This window comes from Carassius gibelio, chromosome A25 (assembly GCF_023724105.1).
Source record: "Carassius gibelio isolate Cgi1373 ecotype wild population from Czech Republic chromosome A25, carGib1.2-hapl.c, whole genome shotgun sequence".
Taxonomy (NCBI): domain Eukaryota; kingdom Metazoa; phylum Chordata; class Actinopteri; order Cypriniformes; family Cyprinidae; genus Carassius; species Carassius gibelio.
Window position 1 is genome coordinate 1,416,321 of NC_068395.1, and position 22,459 is coordinate 1,438,779.

The 22,459-nt window shown below is 35.4% G+C and overlaps 3 protein-coding genes, 1 long non-coding RNA gene and 2 other non-coding genes across 9 annotated transcripts; 1 reads left to right on the plus strand and 5 right to left on the minus strand.

The window, feature by feature from the left end:
* Positions 1-4: 4 nt before the first annotated feature.
* LOC127947017 (L-lactate dehydrogenase B-B chain) lies at positions 5-6,471 on the minus strand. Of its 2 annotated transcripts, none has more exons than XM_052543909.1 (8): positions 6,356-6,471; positions 5,194-5,330; positions 3,590-3,707; positions 3,345-3,518; positions 3,097-3,270; positions 1,826-1,943; positions 1,516-1,639; positions 5-1,215 (listed from the first exon to the last, which is right to left on the minus strand). In XM_052543909.1, the coding sequence occupies exons 1-8, from the start codon at positions 6,408-6,410 to the stop codon at positions 1,048-1,050; spliced, it is 1,068 nt and encodes a 355-aa protein (XP_052399869.1). In that variant the 5' UTR covers positions 6,411-6,471; the 3' UTR covers positions 5-1,047. The 2 variants fall into 2 exon arrangements, with proteins under 2 accessions (XP_052399869.1, XP_052399870.1); XM_052543910.1 differs by lacking the exon at positions 6,356-6,471 and adding an exon at positions 6,130-6,294.
* Positions 6,472-7,656: 1,185 nt separating this feature from the next.
* On the minus strand, positions 7,657-14,709 carry LOC127947350 (phosphate carrier protein, mitochondrial). 2 transcript variants are annotated; one of them, XM_052544433.1, is made up of 8 exons: positions 14,555-14,709; positions 14,179-14,310; positions 12,669-12,796; positions 12,160-12,339; positions 10,536-10,717; positions 10,029-10,201; positions 8,372-8,482; positions 7,657-8,046 (listed from the first exon to the last, which is right to left on the minus strand). In XM_052544433.1, the coding sequence occupies exons 2-8, from the start codon at positions 14,306-14,308 to the stop codon at positions 7,886-7,888; spliced, it is 1,065 nt and encodes a 354-aa protein (XP_052400393.1). In that variant the 5' UTR covers positions 14,309-14,310; positions 14,555-14,709; the 3' UTR covers positions 7,657-7,885. The 2 variants fall into 2 exon arrangements, with proteins under 2 accessions (XP_052400393.1, XP_052400394.1); XM_052544434.1 differs by lacking the exon at positions 12,669-12,796 and adding an exon at positions 12,934-13,058.
* On the plus strand, positions 8,055-10,608 carry LOC127947351 (uncharacterized). Its single transcript, XR_008151277.1, has 2 exons — positions 8,055-8,318; positions 10,482-10,608. It is a non-coding gene; the product is annotated as an uncharacterized LOC127947351 (long non-coding RNA).
* Positions 8,113-8,338, minus strand: LOC127947876 (small nucleolar RNA SNORA53). The gene has a single exon (XR_008151627.1). It is a non-coding gene; the product is annotated as a small nucleolar RNA SNORA53 (small nucleolar RNA).
* Positions 10,271-10,501, minus strand: LOC127947875 (small nucleolar RNA SNORA53). The gene has a single exon (XR_008151626.1). It is a non-coding gene; the product is annotated as a small nucleolar RNA SNORA53 (small nucleolar RNA).
* Positions 14,710-17,382: 2,673 nt separating the features above from the next.
* Positions 17,383-21,936, minus strand: LOC127947340 (lamina-associated polypeptide 2, isoforms beta/gamma). 2 transcript variants are annotated; one of them, XM_052544411.1, is made up of 7 exons: positions 21,653-21,936; positions 21,299-21,545; positions 20,950-21,067; positions 20,681-20,857; positions 18,671-18,774; positions 18,448-18,554; positions 17,383-18,291 (listed from the first exon to the last, which is right to left on the minus strand). In XM_052544411.1, the coding sequence occupies exons 2-7, from the start codon at positions 21,536-21,538 to the stop codon at positions 17,940-17,942; spliced, it is 1,098 nt and encodes a 365-aa protein (XP_052400371.1). In that variant the 5' UTR covers positions 21,539-21,545; positions 21,653-21,936; the 3' UTR covers positions 17,383-17,939. The 2 variants fall into 2 exon arrangements, with proteins under 2 accessions (XP_052400371.1, XP_052400372.1); XM_052544412.1 differs by having other exon boundaries at positions 18,448-18,551; positions 21,653-21,935.
* Positions 21,937-22,459: the final 523 nt, after the last annotated feature.

Below are 22,459 nucleotides of genomic sequence, written 5' to 3' on the forward strand. Positions count from 1 at the left end.
TACGGTCATTTAAAGTCTTTTATAAGCACTCATTGCAAATATTACACAACAGTTGTATATATTGCTAGCATTTGGTTTACACTTTGCTCTTTTATTCGACATTTAGTGAGTACATTGACTAGTTCCTGTAACCAACAGGAAGTGTAACAGTGTCAATCAAACATTTGGACGCAGCTTCTTTATAAACTTCTTCATGAATCTCTTTCACATTTACTGATTAAAACTTAAAAACAAAGACACATTTCTTCTTTGTCTAGACTCTGACCATTCTGGACTTTAATGAGGTGCACCATGAGATGCTTTAAAACACTTGAACATGTAATATGATTTCAAAGCTTGATTTCTTTTTTTTCTGACTAATTTGCTCCAATGCATTTATTTTTTTTAATCGTATTGCTAGATAATTTATATGTTGGCACAATTTCGATATAATTTTTTTTTTTTATTAAAAGGGGTTTTTAAGATCACAAATCATCTTTTCATTTAAGTGTGCCCAAACGTTTGATTTTCTAATGTATAATATTAGCTATATTTCACCATCAGACTCCAAGATCTGTTTTCACAAAGTGCTAATTTGACAATCATGTGTTTATATAATTATTCTAAAGCAAACGTTCATCCTAAAATGAAACTTTTCTGAACATGTGCTCACTCTCAGACCATCCAAGATGTAGATGAGTTTGTTTGTTCAGCAGATTTGGAGAAGTGTAGCATTGCATCACTTGCTCACCAATGGATGTGAATGGGTGCCGTCAGAATGAGAGTCCAAACAGCTGATAAAGACATCACAATATTCCAGTTAATGTCTTGAGAAGTGAAAAGCTGCGTATTTGTATTGGATGTTTTTATCAGTTGTTTGGACTCTCATTCTGACGGCACCCATTCACATCCATTGGTGAGCAAGTGATGCAATGCTACATTTCTCCAAATCTGCTGAAGAAACAAACTCATCCTAATCTCAGATGACCTGAGGATGAGCACATGTTCATCAAATCACATTTCATGACACTGGAAGCGGTGAATACTAGCATTGGCTGTGAGTTAGCATTACAGGTCTTTCAGGTCTTTCTGGATGTGCCACAGCATGTCCGCGCTCTTCTTCAGCTGTGAAATCTCGTCGCCGGTCAGGGTCATGTTGACCACGCTGCCCACTCCAGCGCTGTTCAACACACACGGCAGGCTCAGGTACACCTCGTCACCGATGCCATACATCCCCTGAAACACATTCATCTTCTCCTTCAGTCAGCGTTATACATCTTAATTATGAATTGTGTTGGGTTTCAAGATTGCTACTCTATACTTGAAAGCCTACTGTTTAAAGCTGTTCCAGGATTCTTTGATGAATATAATGTTGCAACGAACAGTATTCATTTAAACCCACATCTTTTGTAACATTCTAAATGTCTCAACTGTCACTTTTGAGCAACTCAATGCAACAAATGTATCAGTTACTGGAAGAACTAAATGTAGCGGAGCGCAAACATGTGAGCAGTAGAGTGTAATGATGGTCCTGACCTTCACCATGGTGGACACGGGATGGACTCGGTTGAGGTTCTTCATGAGACTCTCTGTCAGGTCGGCCACACTCAGACCGATCGCCCAGTTTGTGTAGCCCTTGAGTCGGATCACCTCATAAGCGCTGCAGGGAACACACACATGCTAGCACTTCTGGCAGAATAGCTGATAAAACTGATAACTAAACACCACGCTGAATTAATCAAGCTTTATAGTCAAGTCATGTGTCAATGTAGCCTACTGCTTCAAATGTGTAATGTGTTTCAAACACACAATATTTAATAAACTGCATGATATAACTGTCCTGTACCTGTCCACGACCTTTTTGTGTGTTTCTTTCCAGTTCTCTTTGTCCGTGTCTTTGCCGATATCTGGATTGAGTTTCTGCAGACTGACTCCGGCTACATTTGCACCACTCCAAACAGGAACTGAGATACACACACACACACACACACACACACACACAGAGAGACCATGAATGGTTGAATGAAAAAAAAACTAACTCAAAGTTGTGTTTGTATATATATTTTTAGTGCTGTCAAACGATTAATCGCATCCAAAATGAAAGTACTGTGTATATTTATTATGTATATATAAATACAAACATGCATGCATCTATTTAAGAGAAATCTGTTGAGTTTATATATTACATGAATATATTTATATATAATATAAATGTATATGCTGTACATGTAAATATTTGCTAAATATATACTGTATTTGTGTGTATTTATATATACATAATAAATATACTCAGTACACAATGTAAACAAACACTTATTTTGGATGCGATTAATCACGATTTAATCATTTGACTGCACTAATTTTTTATATTTATGTTTATATTTAATAAATGTAATTGAATTTATATTTATAGAAATCTAAAATAAAAATAACATTCTGAAGTTTTAATAGATTCATTATTAATAATTATAATTTTATGAATGTAATTATTTTAATAATGTGAGGAATAATTTAATTTTTATTAATTATTTGCCTATAATTTATTATTGTTATATTTAAATAATTTAATTTAATATTTACACAATAAACCTAATTTGTTTTATTTTATTGTAATAATAAATATGAAAAATCATTATTTTGATAACCATTTTATACATTTATGTAATATATTAATGTATGTCTATTGTATATTTATATGTATTTTAATAATACATAATTATTTTAAAAAAATTGTAATTTATTAAATATATGTTATTACTTATTTAAATGTATATAATTTAATCATGCTTACATTTAAAAATTGCTAAGTAAAATAAATTTATTTTTAATTCTGTAATGTATATAATTATATTTACATAATTAATTATTCATTATTGAAACAATGTATTAATTTTAATAATAAATAAATTATATATATATATATATATATATATATCAAATAATTATTGTATTACTTCTTAAAATTTTATTTTATTATGTCATATATTAATTACAATTATTTATATTTTAATAAAATAAATATTTAAATTATTTTTATTTTTATGTATTGTTTTTAATACATTTTATTATTAATTATTAATTTTATAAGTTATATTGCATGATATATTTTTGTCTCACCGCTGGAGTCGCCGTGTTCTCCCAGAATCCATCCGTTGAAGCTGCTGGGATGGATGCCCATCCTCTCAGCCATCAAATACCGGAAGCGAGCCGAGTCCAGGTTGGTCCCGCTGCCGATGACGCGGTGTTTGGGCAGACCGCTCAGCTTCCAGGTCACATAGGTCAAAACATCCACTATGTGTGCAGAAGAACTGTGTGTTATAAGCAAATAAAGAGTGAGATGTACGATGGTGTGTGCTCATGGGCACCTGGGTTGGACACGACGATGAGGATGCAGTTGGGACTGTATCTGACGATCTGCGGGATGATGTGTTTGAAGATGTTGACGTTTCTCTGCACCAGATTCAGTCTGCTCTCGCCCTCCTGCTGACGCACGCCTGCCGTCACCACCACGACCCGAGAGTTCGCCGTCACAGAGTAATCTACAGGACAGGACCAGACGTTCAGGAGGTTTGGGCCACTGAGAAAGAGTCTCTGAGGAGGAGAGCGCTACCTTTGCCGGAGACGATCTTGGGTGTCTTTAGGAAAAGGCTTCCGTGCTGTAAGTCCATCATCTCGCCCTTGAGTTTGTCTTCTACGACGTCCACCAGCGCAAGCTCATCGGCCAGATCCTGCAGCAGACAGGAACATTCATCACGTCTACACACTACTATCTACTTACCTTATTTTCCGGAGTATAAGTCGCACTTTTTTTCATAGTTTGGCTGGTCCTGCGATTTATAGTCAGGTGCGACTTATTTATCCAAATTAATTTGACATGAACCAAGAGAAAACATTACCATCTCCAGCCACGAGAGGGCGCTCTATGCTGCTCAGTGCTGCTGTAGTCTACACTGAAGACATAGAGCGCCCTCTTGTGGCTGTAGATGGTAATGCTTTTTTCTTGGTTCTTGTATATTTTATATATTATATATATTGTATATGCTATAAATTAATGCGACTTTTCGTCCAGTGAGACTTATATACATTTTTTTCCTCGTCATGACGTATTTTTGGACTGATGCAATACTCAGGTTTTTTTTTTGACAAATAAAAATAAATATGAAAAAATTAATACTAATTATACAAATAAAAATATGAAAAATTGAAATAATGTTGCTAATAAATAATAATAATAATAATAATAATAATAATAATAATAATATGAAAACTATATATTACTACTACTAAAAAAGTATGAAAAAAATAAGAAACATTAGTAATAAATGAAACTGTAGAAAAACTACTACTACTAAAACAATATGAAAAATATAAATATTAATAATAATAATAATTTGAAAAATATAAATACTACAAATAAAATTAATATGAAAAAAAAGTTTAATACTAATGCCTCTAATAGTAATAATATTAATAATAAAATTATGAAAACGTTAATAATAATAATATAAAATATATATTTTTAATTAATAATAAATAACACATAGTTAAAACAATGACATGAATGATAACAAAAATTTAAATTATTTAAAATGTAATAATACAAATAATAAGTGAGGAAATATAAAAAATACTACTTCGAATAATAATTAAAATATTTTTTTAAAAAATCGAAAGAAATCAAATTAATACTCTTAATAATAACAATATGAAATCACAGCATCAACGAATAAAAAATATAAATAACAAATACTACTACTAACGATATGTAAATATCAATAATAATAATAATAATACATTAAAACACAAATAAAATATTATCAATATAGAGATACTATCCTACTACTATAACTACTACTAATTAAATCAAATGATAACTGAAAACATGTTTTTCATAGAAGAGTTGTATCAAACTAAATCTGCTGTTTCTCTTATTTACATTATATCTTTAATTCTGGAGATAAACACTTTCCCCCGGACTCGTCTGATATTTCTCAGCCTGTGGTGGTTCACCTTTAGTCTGATTAAAGTCAAGCGCAGACAAACACTGGAGCATGACCCGCTGACATCATCAGTAAACAGTGTTCGTAACCCCGTGTTCAATCAATAGAGACTGAGCAATATGTTTGTGCTTCTCAAAGTCCAGAGTGTGTTGGTGAAGGATAAGCACAGTCTGAGCCTGTCAGCATCAATAACTGGAGGAGGAGAGAGTCGTACCCGCAGCAGGACGCTGACGGCGCAGGCCATCCCCACCTGTCCCACACCAACCACCGTCACTTTGTTCCTCGGCGGCTCCAGCGTCCCGCTGAACAGAGGAGTGATGAGCTTCTGCACGACCGACGCCATACTCAACACTACAGAGGAAGAGGAAGAGGAACATCAGACACCCCATAGAAACTCAACCTAACATCTGGTTTATTTCTCCCAGGCAGCAATGCAATGACTATGAATCTTTTTGCTGTATCTCACCTGGGTCTCTTTTAAAGATCTCTACAATAACTCAAACTGTGCTCAGATTTACCGAGATACCAAAGTCTGAATCAAGCGTCAGAGATGTCACCATGAGCTCATGTGTTCCTCAGCAAATTCTCACAAGAGTTCACCTTTTAAGGGTTCTCAAAATTAACTAAAACTACAAACATTTTATATTGAACACCTCCGTTAATTAAAATAATTAATTGGAATATATATATATATATATATATATATATATATATATATATATATATATATATATATATTTGTGTAATTTATTAATTACTTATATATAACACATTTATATTTATATATATATATATATATATATATATATATATATATATATATATATATATATAAATGCATTTGTATACTACAATGTACTATACATTCTTCTGGAAAGAAAAAAAATGCTAAGTGTTTTTTTGTCAGATTAATTATTATTATAATTTATTTATTTTTTTCCAATTTGCAAGGCTAATAAAAGACTACTATGTGATGCAGCAAGCAAATCCCAACAGAAGATTAGAATGAAGCTTTGCCCAAAAAACCCGTCCAGTCCTGTTTATAACCAAAACATCACCGAGCAAACCATTCCCAAAGCTGTCCTTAGTTTAGAGCATACCTCAACCTAAAGAACCTATTATTAGAAACATAGCTGCAGGAGGATCTCACCTCAGTCAGATGCTCCTCAGTCAATCACACAAGAATCAGATGAAAGCTGCTGTAATGCATGAACCTGCTTCAGTTTATATGCTACTGCTCCTGCTGGTGCTGGTGTGTTTAGATCAAGGTCACTTACAGGACACTCCTCCAGAGAGGTGCACAAACACATGCACTCTGACACTATTCCTCTCGTGTCCAATCAATGCACATTTTCAGCAAACACTCTCAGTCTTACCGTGTCTGTAGAGGCTTTGGGCTCCCAGATAGAGACACCAGCACGAGACGAGCATGGCAGGCTGTTGTTGTCGGCTATATGGGGCACTGCAGTGAATTAGACTGCCATCTCTGGTGCCAGCTTCCGGCAGACTGAGATGATGAGGTCACTGTAATCCACTGCACGTCTGGTCGCTTCATCTGCGGTGTGCAAACATCTGATAGACGTCTTTAAGATGTCAACATTATAAATCATAAACATCTTTTAAACGTCCGTTTGACATCTGATAGGAAACGTCGGAAATTGCATGTTTTATTTAGTACGGTCCCGAATAAGCGATTGTAGGCCTAGGCTACTACTCAACAAGACAAATAACTTCAATAAAAATAAAAAAAATTATAATCATAATACTGTGTGTCATTACCTCAAGGGTGTGGAATTAAATTGGGACGCTACTAAACTGTCCCCTAGCAATAATTCTGAAACTTACTGTAGAAAACCGAGCTATCGACAAACTGAATCAATTGAGTCATTTACGCTTGAATCGCTGCGATTGATTCAAACTGGTGACTTCGATCATTACGTTTAATCGATTCACTAGGAAAAATAAATAAACAGATCAAAGCAGCCATTCATTTGAGTATTTCGACATCACTTTGATTTTCAAAAAGTACGATAATGATGGGAGAAAACTCCGAATGTTTACCATTGAGTCGCAAAATGATTCACTTTTCACCGAAGCGCTCCAATCGGATCGCGAATCATTTGATTCAAATCGAGACTTCAGAGCAGGTTCTGATAGCGCATCTTTTATTAAATTAATAACAAGTCTATTTTAATACACCAGATTTCCAAAAACGAAGGCATGTTACAACAAAACGGTGTTTACTAAATACATTAAATATCAAAGACTTATGACTAGCACTATTTCTATAGTGTTAGTTAAAAATCTTTAAAGAGTTGTGTCTATAAATACGTCTATAGATAACTCATTTTATTAATTTGTGACTCGATGCTGTAAAATGTTATTTGACAAATTCAAATGTAAAGAACCGATATGTTATGTAAAGTAGATGATATGTCCTGTTAATTAACTAATAAGAAAATAAATACCAGTTTGCAACATCAAGCTGCATTATAAATGATTTTATACAGTTAAAACAACTGGTGCCTTCAAAATAAGGAGGGGAGCAGAGCCTCTACTGGCCACAGACACTTACTGCAACATCTGCCTAAAAATGTTAACATCAAAAGCTGTAAATATGTGTCCAAAATAAATGAGTCCAAGCTTTGAGAACACACCGAAATAAGAGACGAACCACTTTTCTTGTGTATAATATCCAGGTAGCTTTTTATTATACTGGTTAAAACCGGACGGCATTCATTCAAGCCATAAACATTTGTACACAGACTATTTAGACATGGATCTCCTCAGAGAAGGGGGAGTGTTTACCCTTCACCGTCATGATGTCAGAGGTGGGCGGGGCTCAGGACAGAGTTAAATACAGGAAACAGGAGGTGCTCGGCTGAGTCGAGGGGAAATTAGGCTGTTTACTCGATGAGGCCGAGCTTCTTTTTGAGGGACTCGGGCATCTCAGGGGGAGGAGGGCGGGGCAGGCGGAAGTAGACCTTCACCGAGTCGTAGATGAACCACTGCAGGGCCGTCAGGGTACCGATCATGATTATACGGGCGACGAGTCCCTTCCACACACCTGAGAATACACAACAAAGGTTGATTTGTAAGATCCATTTTGAATAGACGAAAACATTTTATATAGTTTGTCTGCTCTCCAGCTGTTCTGCCCTGGTGTTTTCCTGTGAAGGATCAGGGCAGAGAGGATTCTGGGTAAGCAGGTAGACTGATCTCACACGCCAATGACTCAAGCACCTCCAACTGTACAGCAGTGAAGCTGCTGGGAGTCTCCGGGTGGATCCTGCTGCTCCCAGAGAGAGAACACAACAGAACCGGAGAACGTCCCCAGAGGTGGATCTAAGGAGCGTGTTGTAAAACACAGTGAACTGAGATTCAAGTCTCACCCTTTGGTCCAAGCTTCTTGAGCACTTGCACAGCTGTGCTTCCCTTCTCTTTGTTCAACACGGACACGACGGAGTCAGCAGGGTGAGACACGATGGCACAGAACACACCAGCTGCAGGACACAAGACAACATGCATCACAACTTTGATTTAAACAACCCAGATCTGTAAAAGTGTAGTGCTGATAAATGTAAAACATGCACAAATTGCACCTAACCCTAACACACCTTTTAAGGGTTCTCAAAGTTACCTAAAACTACAAACATTTTATATTGAACACCCTCCGTGTATGTATGTGTATATATATATATATATATATATATATATATATATATATATATATATATATATATATATATATATATATGTGTGTGTGTATGTATTTGTGTAATTTATTAATTACTTATATATAAAACACACACACACATATATATATACACATTTCTATACACATACACACACAGACACACTTTAAACATGATAATGAAATTAATATGATAAATTAATAATAAATGTTTTTATTTCATAAATTTCTTAAAATGATATAAATGAAATGAGCATTTTTTAATATGGTGACAAATGATTAATAAATAAAATAAAAAAGAAATGGTTTTAAATTTGATTATAATATTAATGATAATTTTTATATTAATACAGAATAAGTAAATAGGAAAATAAAAATAAAAATAAATGTAAAACGTTCAAAAATAATAAATAAAATAAGCATTTTTTTTAAACTGGTGATATGATTAATAAATAAAAAATAATAGTGTATACTTTTATAAATTATAACATTAATGATTATATTAATAATATAGAGTAATACCATTTCAAATGTATATGGTAAAATAATAATATCAATAATCAAAACATTTAGTCATTTAGCAGATGCTTTTAACCAAAGTGACAACAGAAGCAATCAATAGTAGTAAAAAAAACTAAAAACAGATCCAAAACATAACACTTTATAAATACTACCTATAGACATTTTAAAAATAAATTAGATATAATAGAGAAATGCATACAACAGTTTCAAAACTTAACATTTAAATGAAGAACAAAAAATTAATCTAAAAACTATTTTAAATATTAATGATAATAACCAAAAAAAATAACCAAACACTGAAAAACACACACGTTTATAAATTCAAAATATATTATTTCATTTACATTTAGTTTGTTGACATTTTAAAATAACTCCAATAACAAACTAAAACTTAATAAAAGACCTATACAGACATAATAAATTCAGACATGATTTAACTAATACAAATAAACAAATATAAATAATACAAATCAAACGACAGTAGTTTATCAATAATCCTTAAACACTGTCAAACAAACGCGTCATGCTAAAAAAAAAAAAAAAATATATATATATATATATATATATAAATCAATATTTATTAAATTATATTAGTTGAAAAAAATATATATTTAACAAGTTTTACATTAAATAAAATATTATAATTATTATAAATAATATAACTGTTGTTATTATTGTTTTTATATTCATTGTTATAAAATGTAAAACAATACATTTTATTTATTATTATTAAGAATATTGATTAAAAAAAATAATTAAACTAAATTATATTCTGTTTTACATCATTGATTATATATTATTTTATTTAAATAAGCAATAATAATGGGGCTCACCGATGTAACCAGCGACGAAGGTGACGACCAGCTGTTCGGGTTTGGAGCATTCGCTGCGGGGTTTGGGCACCACGTGCTTGTAGAGCAGCTCTACGGTGCGCTCGAAGCAGGCGAACTTCATCATGGTGTAGGGGATCTGTCTCATCCACAGAGGAACCACACCTTTGTAGAACCTGCCAGAAGAGCCACACACAAACACACACACACACACAGGTCAGGGTTAAGGGCCTACTTGTATATAGTTTGTCTGCTCTCCAGCTGTTCTGCCCTGGTGTTTTCCTGTGAAGGATCAGGGCAGAGAGGATTCTGGGTAAGCAGGTGGACTGATCTCACACGCCAATGACTCAAGCACCTCCAACTGTACAGCAGTGAAGCTGCTGGGAGCCTCCGGGTGGATCCTGCTGCTCCCAGAGAGAGAACACAACAGAACCGGAGCGGAGAACCTCCCCAGAGGTGGATCTAAGGAGCGTGTTGAGCTGCTGTGAGTCTGAAGTACAGGACACTCACGCCCAGAGTCCTTCCTCGGCGTACATCTTGGGGGCACATTCTCTCAGGGTGTTGGCATAGCCCGGCTGAGTCTGGATTCGCACTTTACACGCCTCCATAGGGGCCAGAGCGATGTCTGCGAAGAACTCAGCGCTGGCAGAAGCAGCCAGATACAGCGAGGTTCTCCACAAGTATGCGTTTTCCTGAGAGGAGAGGAAGAACAAGAGAATCAGCCGGTGGAGCAACTCTACGGTGCACATATATATGTGTGTGTGTTAGTTATTTGTCCTAATTTTCTATTGATATTTAATTTATACGGTTTAAAAATTAATTGCATTACATGTTTTACTAGAAATTTAAATTAGGATTTAAATGTGTAAATAAATTAAAATATAAAATGATACATACACTTAAAAAAAACTTTAGTAATATAAAATTGTAATAATTATTTTTTATGTTAAATAGATTTTACTATTATGTACATTTACAAATAATATAAAACAATAAATGTAAAATTATAATGTATTATTTGTATTTAAATACTAATATTAAATAACAAATAATAAAAAGTTAAATTACAACTTAAAATAGTTATGGTATATGATTGTTTATATTATAATGCGTTAACCTCTTAAGTGCCACCGGTGGGCCTGTTGGCGATCTTTTTTTCTCTGTCACATATCTTAGTAATACTCATAAATTACTTATCATTTGAGGACATTTTGTTACTGTGGAAATGGTACTTTGTTATCTTCTGGCAGTCTCCTTCCTCTTATTGGGTGGAGTCAGGTGTCATATTACAAAATGTACTATGGTCTTTTAGAATATATATTTTTTATAATCTTGAAAAAAATACATATAGTCGGAAAGGTCTGAGTGATTTCTATTTTGTGATAGAAGTAACATCAACATTTCATATTTAGAAATCTGTGACAGAAAAATGCATTTTAAAAAAATCCAGTCACCCGGTGGCTGTTTGTGGTACAACACCCTAGATAAAACTTCACAGGAACCTTTTTTTTAAATCAACTTCAAATTTGGAACATAACTTTAGACATAAGGTTTTCATTTTATAGCAATTTATTGGATTCAAAAATATTTTGAAAAATATTTAATATAAAATAAAAATGGTACAGTGCATTCTCTTAACAGTTAATTTAAACTTTGATACTTTAATATTTTGAAATGATTCCACTTCTGCAATAATCTGCAGATAGTCTTCTTTATAAAAGAATCCAACCTAAGGTCTGTATTACAAAGCATCCAATAATTTTAACAATTTAAGTTTGAATAGTTCACTTAAAATATATAAAATATTCTAATTACAGCATTTGACTATTTATATTTAATATATATTTTCAAATGATGAATTTACTTAAGATACAAAATTAACTTATAATATATATAATTTATTATTTGTATATAAATACTATATACACAGTCTTTCAACAATTAAACTTAAAAAAAGGTAACAATCTGACTATTTTTAACCATTTAATTGTCAATTACTATTAATTGATTTCAACTACCCAAAAAAGTACAACTGCCTGGAGCCAAAAATTACATTTCTGTAAATTAATCATCACAATGTTACATTACGAAGTCACACATTGTTAAATACTTCATCAATTTAGAATCCGTTCACCTCTCCCAGCAGGTCACCGTACAGGATCTTGAACACCTCGTAGAAGCCGAACTTGCAGAGCCCCTGCATGGAGTATCCGATGAAGGTGGGCGCCCAACCTTTGGCCAAGCCGCGCACGCCGTCCTCTCTGATCGTGACCGAGAACCCATTGAAGATGCTCTTGTATTTAGCTGGATCCACCTAAACACAGCACTGGGTTATTGCAAAGACAGTCAGCAAACGATCACAGAGGAACTTCAGCAGGAACCGGCAGCTCATGAAGGAACATAAAAATGGCATTTACATGCAGGATTTCCAAAACAAGATTAATAAATCATAAAGTAGACCAAATGTTACTGGGAGGACATCACTGGCAGAGCATCACAGATCATTCATTATTAACTGCATGAGTTCTCAATTACAAAAACATTTTAGCTGGTTAGTCGAATCACTTCAGAAGTGTCTGTGACCTTCGGCCACGGATGTCATCTCATTTAACGCTGATGAAGGGGAGGGAAGCGAGTACAGACCTGGAGCCGGCACTTGACCAGGTCGAGGGGCACGACGGCCGTGTGTGTAATACCACAGCTCAAGATGCCCCCGAACCCGCAGAGGGCGTAGTACTTCCCCGAGCCGAACTCGCAGCTATCAGCCGACTCTGTGACGTGAGGGAACACACACACACATGCTCATGCATCACAACACTTAACATGCTGATGAGGGGTTGCACTGGGGTCAGCTCACACGGACACACTCGGGTGACTCCGGCTAACACACACACACACACACACGGACCTGCATCCGGCACTTGACCAGGTCGAGGGGCACCACAGCCGTGTGTGTGGTCCCACAGCTGAGGATGCCTCCGAAGCCACACAGGAGCAAGTATTTCTGTGAGCCGAACTCACAGCTGTCTCCCTCTGAGGAGAAACACGCAATCATGTTCATAAACAAAATCTGAGACATCTGCCATGATGGATCCTCAAGCACGACCTTTCAACTTCTATCAGACAATGTGACGTGTTTGTCAAGGGTTATAATCTCAATCCCATTACATTTAGAAGACCGATACAGTTTATTTTAATCTGAAAAGAAAATAAGAAATGTAAAAAGTATTGTGAAGTAATATATCAATACTACAAATATGTGTTTTAACATAAGAGACATTATATTAATTTCAGTAACACAAAACATTAATATAAACAATCTGACAATGAAAATTCAGTTCAGTCTATATTTAAATCAGCAATTATTATAATGGATTTGTATGCAACTGTCTGCAACTATAAATAAATTTTCAGCATTTTGTATACATTACATACATTTTCAACTAACGTTACTTTGTAAATTTGATACTCATACATTCGAACACTTTTATTATAAATGTGTGCCAGTCCAAGTTTCTACTAAATCTTACTCTACACACATTTTTACTAACCACTAAAGGTAGAACCACTGGAAAAACTTGCATTTATTAAATGCAAATGTATAAAAAAATAAAAACTACGATTAGATGTTGGGCAAGGTACACCGGAATCCTCAGCCTGAGAGCCAATCAGAACGCGCCTTCTTGATCGCTGGACGCGCTATTGCGCCAGAGAGCCAATCAGATCGCGCCTCATTGCGAACAGCAGGTCATGTGCAGAACAGGACGCTTAAAATAAAGAACATCGCGTCCCTTGACCAGCTTAATAACATTGATATATTTCAAGTATTTACTCGAATATGGTGCATTAGAATGTAAAAACCTACACCATTATTTAACGCAAACCTATGAAAGTAATCAATTTAGGAACTAAAAGGACTAAAGCATTTAAAGGGAACGTCCTAATGATCTAAACTACAGCTCAAGGGGAACTACCGCTAGTAGCATAGTGCTAATGCTAACTTTCATTCACCGTTCACTTTCCAATCCTGATCATCCATTTCAAGCGTTAATACAATAATAAAAAAAACCGCGATGGTTAAGGGTGCCTGTCTTAATTTTAACTGCAGGTAAAGCATGATAATGAGTTGTTTTGTGCTCTGAGGGGATCTTACCGGCGGTCGCGGCGGCGGCGAGCCTACGCTTCTGGACGGGAGTCTCCGGTTCAACGGCTTTCTGAAGCGTGAACAACGGGGCGCTGAAGGGGTTCCCCCTGGCCAGCTGGGTCAGTGTGCTCGGATACATGTCTGAGGGACGACATAAACCACGGTTAGGCACTGACATGCAAATAAAATAGTATTTTGTCCTTTCTCTCTCTGTGGAGAGGTCAGCGGTCCCGCGCTCTCGAGACAGACGTTACAATAGATACAACGCTAAACTTAGTATTTAAGACGTTATTTAAGGTCCTCATGTGAAGAAAACGTGGCATGACGATCCAATCTGTTCGTGAAGACCGAGGAAATAGTTGTGTGAGGTTGGAGAAACTCTTACTTTAGTGAAGTTGTAGCAAGATGTCGCCTCCGTCCTCTCCTCTACCGGCTGCGCGCGCACAGAGACCGAGCGGAGCGCGGGAGCGACTGCGTCATTGCAGACCCCTCCCACCTCATTATAAATCCTGCAATCGCAAAGTTTTGGTTCATGAATATTAATATAGACGGCGATTTTATTATTATTATTTTTTTTAAAATAATGAGGTGCAGAGGGAGTACATAGTGATATTAATTAATTAAATTTTTTTTTTTTTTTTGCTTTATTTTACTTATTTGAAATCTATAGGGTTTATCCTCAGGGTATAAATATAGTTTAATGTGGGCATGACCTGTGTAATAATCTTTTATTTGCTAGTTTTGTTTTTGTGTATTTATATATTTATTTATTTACTTTATAGAGAATATTTAGCCCTTCTAAAAGGGACACATGTCATTTGAATTTTATCATGTAATATGTTAAATATGAAGGTGATAATATTTTTGTTTGTTAGGATTTATTTTTACATTATTTGATTTTGTTTTATTTATTTATCCAGAGGGATTGTTGTTGTTAGTTTTTTTTAGATGTTTGTATTTCTTTAATTTTCAATTTTTATGACATTATGACAGTTACATTTGTTTTCAAAAAAAATTTCTTATATTTATTAATGACATGAATTTATTTATAAAATGTGGGAAATTTAGTTTACATATTTATTTGAATTTTTTCTAAGAATATGTTTATCTTGTATATTATAATTATAATCATTATATATTTCAATTTTTTTTAATGACACATCAAATAGTCCTGCCAAACCATATACATTTTCATGCTTTTTAATCTTCTAACTTAATTTTACAGCTATGTGCAATTGATATAATGATAAGTTTAGCTAAGAAAATGTCTTTAAAAAGAAAAAGTGTCTTATATACTTATTGTTTTTAATAGAGAAGTAACATGCATAAAATGAAACGGTCTGCCTCTAAACCAAATAAATTATTTTTTTTATAATACCTGTAATATGATACTAATATATATATATATATATATATATATATATATAAAATAAATAAATACATTTATGCATTTAGCAGACGCTTTTATCCAAAGCGACTTACAGTATATATATATATATTACTCCTTGTTTTATATTACACTCTATCACTATTCATATAAAAGACCAAAAAGTTAACATTCTCAGCCAATCAGCAAGGCCAACTGTGTAAGTTGTATTACGTAATTAATATTAATGAGCCACGCCTTCTCCATTGTAGAACTAGCTCGACCTGTCCAGAGGGGCGGGGCTTCTCGGAAGTGCATTATGCAAGAGATTCCATTCAACTCAAAGTCACTTCTTTGTGATTGAGACATTTATGTGCGCTGATATTGTACAACAGCTAATTTTTGCTAAATACATTTTGTGTAAGCTATATGCATTTCTGAACAGTACTGATTAAATTGTTTGCTAGTTCTGTGCAATGTGTCTGAAAATCAAACCTCACTCAGAGTAAAAATTACAGGAAACATTCCTGGTACAATAACATAGCTGGAATGTGTGTGTGAGTCACTGAACTGACCTTGCTGTAAATATAAAAAAAAGGGTCACCTCTTGGATTTCAATGTTCTTCTTTTATTTCACACAAGAATTGTATTGAATCAAGGATAAATAATTCATTCTGTACAACCGGTTTCCCACAATTAGCTGCCTAAATATAAGGTGCAAATTGGACTTTTGTACCATTTACTGCCTTTGACACAGCAGGACAAAGCTAAGATGTTAGTTAGTGGTTAGGGTATATCTACATTTGAAGTAACCCACCGAGTTAAAAAAAAAAAAAAGTTTTTTTTATCATATAGAAGACATTAGAAAAATAGAGCAGTTAAAAATTAACTAATCAGAGTAGCAAAATATAAAAAAGAAACCCCTGTATTTCTCTGAAGATATAGTGACTAAATATATCCTGACCGTTTTTTTTTTTAACCGCACAGAAATGAATTCAGTTTAGTCTCATGAACACCAGTGTTTGAGCAATAACAGACGCTCGGATTAGTCAATAACAAGTGGACTCCATTTTCATTACAGGTTTTAAAATCAGCTCTAATGCCACATCACATTATGAAAACATCACAAACACATTTAACAAGCCGCCATTATCTATAAAAATAAAAACAGACTGCCTCTCACCATCATTTATTACACGAGACATTCAAAGACCACATTTTATTTCAAGGTCTGGATGAAAAAAATAAATATCAATCAATCTGTCTAGTACTAAAACCAAACATCATCTGAGCTGCTAGTTCAGTAGCTTGAACATTTCACTGCTACAAACCGATAAAAACAAACGCAACTGGGTGAATCTCACAAAAACCGTCAGGAATATGCCAAAGCCATATTTCACAAACAGAATCATTTGTTAATTATTTTGAATATTTTCAGTTAAACACATTCCACCGAATTCTCATTACTGCAATTCAAAAATGTTACATTATATAATGTAAATTGTGTACACTGTGACTGAATCTAATTATTTTTATGCCAATTGTAAGAAAAAAAAAAATTGTATGCATTTTTTTTTTTGCATAACAGAATTTTCCTTTAATTACAGTAATGCAAGTGTACATTTTTTTACACTAAAGTAATGACAATAGTCCCCCCACCACATTGCAGTAATACAACTTTTTTTGAATTATGTTAATTGCAATGCATTTATATGAAATATATTTTTTTGCATTACACCAACACAATGCAAAAAGTCTTAAAACATGCAAAATACTTTATATATATATATATATATATATAGAGAGAGAGAGAGAGAGAGAGAGATTACCCCCCCCCCCCCCCCCCACACCTGGATTTTATAGTGAAACATGACCCACATAATTTTTTTTGAGATTCACCCTATTATACTAAAACTCATTAGCAACACTTAATTAAGTCTGATTCAGAAGTGCTAACCAAAAAACTAAAACAAAAAAAACCTCACAATTAATCAGGAAAACATTTCTGATATCAAATAAACCCTTTCCCAAAACATTCAGCTCCAGGCGTTTCCTTCCAGCCCCCCCTCTCTCGTGTTGGCCATATCTTGGCACTTGACTTCTCGTTGTGAACAGGGACGCCACTGAGCGAGCGGCGAATGATTCATTATGAGCGAACACTACACTTCTCTACATAGTCTCGAATGCTACAAAACCGTAAAATCACAAAGCATGATCAAAACACAATGCACAGAGTTTAAAGACTACTTGAAACACGAGTCTATTCAGATGTGACCGCTCGGGTCAAACTGCAATAACCAGAATCCCTCCCTCCCCGAACCCTGCCGACGCGTCGCTCTGTAAAGCACTAGAAAATCAGTCTGGCAGTAGATGCATGCTGAAGCTGGTTGATGGAGCGGGCTGCTCATTTACCGTCGTCGCCCTCGGATGGGCTTCCCCAGCTAATGTAATGGACGATGGGTGTGATGACATTGTCCTGGACATAGAGCTGACAGGCATTGATCTGATCAGTGGAAACGCTCTGGAAGGCGTAATACAGAGATGCAGCCAGTGTGATGAACACCAGAAGCTTCAACCAGAAAGCGAACCAGCGGCGGGGTTTGGGACGGGTGGTCGACGCTCCGCTGCGAACATCTGTGACGGAGGATTTGGTGACTGTGTACGTGTTCTGCTTCAGGAGGGGCTCCTCGGACCAGAGGTTCAGCGGCTTCACCGGACGACCAGCAGCACCGTGGATCGACCTCCGACATGTGGCACTGTTCAGGGACAGAAAATATTTGAAGTCTGAAATGCTTAATCTTTATTTTGGGATTTTGCACCCCAGAGGAAACAAATACAGGATTTAATTCCAATAAATATGATGCAGGTCAATCTTGCACTAAAGAGGACCGTGCGCACATCTTCATACTCACGTTATTCCAGTTGGAGTGGGAGGTTCATTAGGGAAGATTTCCTTCAAAATATCTCCTCCATCCACAGATGATTCCTCACTGACTGCTGCGGTCTCCTCCACCTGCTGCTGGAAAGAAGACGACTCAACTATTACAGCAGCACTGCAGATGAGATCGTGCAGCATAAATCAGGGCCTGAAGAGGCTATCTATTGTGATGCGAAGTGTGTTCATTCTTTCTTTACTTTAGCTCGCTGTCTGCTGCTGGTTCTGATGGTGACTGGAGTCTTTCCTCGGCTCCGGACCAGTTTAGTCACAACGGGAACCAGCTCTGAAACAGGGTCAACTCCTGCCAAACAAAGACAGAGCAGAAAGATGCTTAACATGACTGTTAATATACAACTTCAAATCTTTTTTTTTTTACATTCTAATTCAATTTTTGGAAGACTAAACTCTAGGTTTGAAGAAACTGTGCTTTTCTGGAAAACTCGGATCACAGTCAGAGTCCTCTCCAAAAACACACACCATTTGTGGAACTCTACTAAGAAAAAATACTAAAGTAATAAAGGATGAAGCAGGTTTACTTGAAAGTGCATGAGCTGATACACTTATAAAGTGCGAATGCAAAAAGCTTGACTTGATATCGGCTCAAAAATCGATCATTGCATCAAAAAGTAGAAATAAAACCTGTGAAAGACATTTTTGTGAATTATTCCAATAAAAATGACTGTCCTATAATCCAAAGCCATGCATCATGCATTTAAAAATTTGCATGCAAAACATGGGCTAAGTGCAAAAATAAATACATGCACACATCAGTTCTTGCATTGCTAAATTGAAACTGCACCACAAAACTAAAACATAGGAAGCCAGAGATAGTAGGGTTGTGCAATTAATCAAAAAAAAGAAAAAAAAAAGAGACTTAGATTTCGGCCTCCAACGATCATGAAAATACAATAATCGAGATAAAATGATTATTGCGCCCCATTCTGCAGCGCTGCGCTTTGGTTCCATCATAAAAGCACAATTTCCCGTGCAAATCAGTAAAATCGTGTAACATGACATTTGCATAATGGGGCATACATTATTTATAAAGTATATTTATTCATGTTTTTAAAAGTGTGAAAGAGAACTTGCACTGCTCCTCAGGAAGATATAAGCGCTCAGAGACAGAACACGGATATTTAAAGTAATCTTTTAGCTCAAGGTACGTGCCTAAAACGCTAAAAAATACACTGAAAAATGTGTCAAAATTATATGCTTAAAGGTTATTCATGTATACCTTCGCCAGTCAAGTAATAAATGAACGTAAAGAGTTGAGAATGAAAATACATGTTACAGTCATTTGGATCCGTGCGGCTCTTAAAGTAACAGCAGGCCATTCTCCTGCTATTACTGTGTGTTTATTAATCAAACAACAAAAGACACATTTATAATCACACACTGCTCTTGAGTGAAGGACTTCGGTAGCTTTAAGAAAAAAAAAAGAAAGAAAAAAAAAAGTTTAATTCTTACAGTGAAGTCTGCTGTTTATTTTACATTTGATTAATAATTTACGTAGTTGGCTGTAAACTGCTTGGGACTTGCATAAAATAAACATTAAAGCACAGTTTGTTTCATTCGTATCTTTTTAGTCTATTGCATTTGTCCTTTGCTTTTTTATTTACTGACAGTTATTACTGCAATAAATTTGTGGACTTATTGTTTGTTTGAAATGTCACTGGTCTCTACAATATAGATGTCATAGCATCCTTATTTACAGAAAATACATATTTGATATGTATCACTTTCTTTAAATCACTCAAAAAGTTTAAGTCATATGGCCCCCTCATAATCGTGTTAAATAATCATGATTACAATATTGACCAAAATAATCGTGATTATGATTTTTGTCATAATCGAGCAGACGTAAGAGATAGAATTCGTTACACAGCACAGTTTGAAGCAGTTGGGATATTGAAAGACACAAGTGAGAAACGTCGCCTTGTTTACACAATAAAAATTAGTTTAGTAAGCAAATGCAAGGCTACGCCAAAAATATGTAAACACTTGGATTTGTGTGTAATGATAAGTGAACTCAATGCAAGTTTCGCTTTCACTTTAAACTAATTTGGTTTGGCATTTAAAACAGGTTAAATGTTATATGGCACTATAATGTCTATATCATGTTTAAAATGTTTCATTTATGAATTTTTACATTATGAATGCAATAATACAAAAACATGACTAAATGTTGATTGGTTGTGCTTCAGCACCTTCTTTGTCGCTGTACTGTTCTTCTTCGGCTGAGTGCGTGTTGCCGTTGTGGTTTCCATCTGCTTTGATGGTGACTGCTTCAGGGAGGGTGGTCTCAGGTTCAGGGAGGGTGGTCTCCAGTGACGGATGCTCCAGGAGCTCCTGAAGCTTCTTCTCATACACCTTACGTGTAGAGGCTGTGATGCATACAAAACCAATGCAATGCAAGCCTTCACAGATGCAGGGAATTCAAAGTGGGCGATCAATACTCAAAAACTGTTGTACTCACCAACAATTGGTCCTGAATGGACTCCATACTTCAGAAGCTGGACCTTCAACTCTTCGTCTGTCAAACCAGAGACGTCGTTCTCTTCTGCCCGAACTCTGTCAGTCTTTCTTGTGGCTTTCTGAAGATTCAGCGAGTATCGAAAGGAAAACGCTTATAATATTTATACTTTTCTCCATTTCGACCTTCTAGATGTAAGTTTTAGAATGTAACAGTGTTTACATGTAAAATACAAAGAAAATTATTTTAAAAAATACTATTATCAATTATATATTTATATATATATATATCGCTGTACATGCTACTTGTTGACAATAAAGCAATAATAAAAACGAGCGTCGTTCTCTCTCACCTTCCCCGAGCGACTCCTGTTAGACACCGGCGGCGCTGTCATCTCCTCATCGCTGGAGAAAGTTTCTGGAGCTGGAGCAGAGATGTTCTTCTTGTTGAGCACCGTCAGGTTCTTCAGATAAAGCTGCACATACACGTCTTTCTTGCTGTCGGCGCTGGGCAGAGGCACGCTATTAGCCGCTAGCTCGCTCTTTAGCTTCTCTTTCGTGAGCAGCGCCGGATCCTCGAGGAATTGCGCCATGCCTGATCTGTATTTATGGAATACAGTATGAAACAAGGATTATTAGTTACAAAACTCACATTCAGTTATTTAATTTTCACTTATGAAAGCCAAACGGTGTGTCCTTGTTATTACCTGAGCGGGAAAAAATGAAAATAAAAGCGCGCGACTGTGTTGACAGACTCCCGTCAGAGCGGCTCCCGCCTTCCGTTTGAATGTCCTCGACAAACAAGACTATCTGTTATACCCCAAAGAATATTTTTTTGGGATGATTGTACATCGAAGCTTGTGGTTCAATAAAAACAGCGCTGCTGAAATTCGTAATTAAACGGTTTAACGAAGCCGGATAGATGTACAAATAGATCAACGGCTCGGTGCGCGCCTCGGAACTAGCACGGTGGATTAAAGCCCAGCGCTCATTGGTCGAACGGGTTTAGTAAGGCGTTCTCCTATTGGTCTATTTAGAAGAGCGACCCAAAACAAAGAGGCCGACAGCTGCAACACACGCTTAAATTTACAGCAGTATTCTTTACAACAACCTCTGCGTTGTTGCGAAGCTCGTGAAAAAAATAAATAAATAAGGAAAACATCATTATGAAATAAGTTAAACTGAAAAGGGTAAAGGTAGGGATTGTATTTCATAATAAAAGACTACAATGCAGAGTGGGGGAGGGGTGTATAAGTAACATGGAAACACATGAATATGGTAATTATGTTGCATTATGGTTTAAAAAAAATCATTATATTACTCTACACAGTGCCGACTTTTGTAATCATGAACCTCAAAGCCTATATGGGCATATAAATCACATTTGATAAAATGTGTAATATTTTAAGATGAACACTTACTGGACTGGAGAGTTACTTGATCATCCATGCATCTTTTTTGTAAGCAAGTACAGCATAGCATCCTAAAGATGGCAGCATAAGCCTTATTAGACC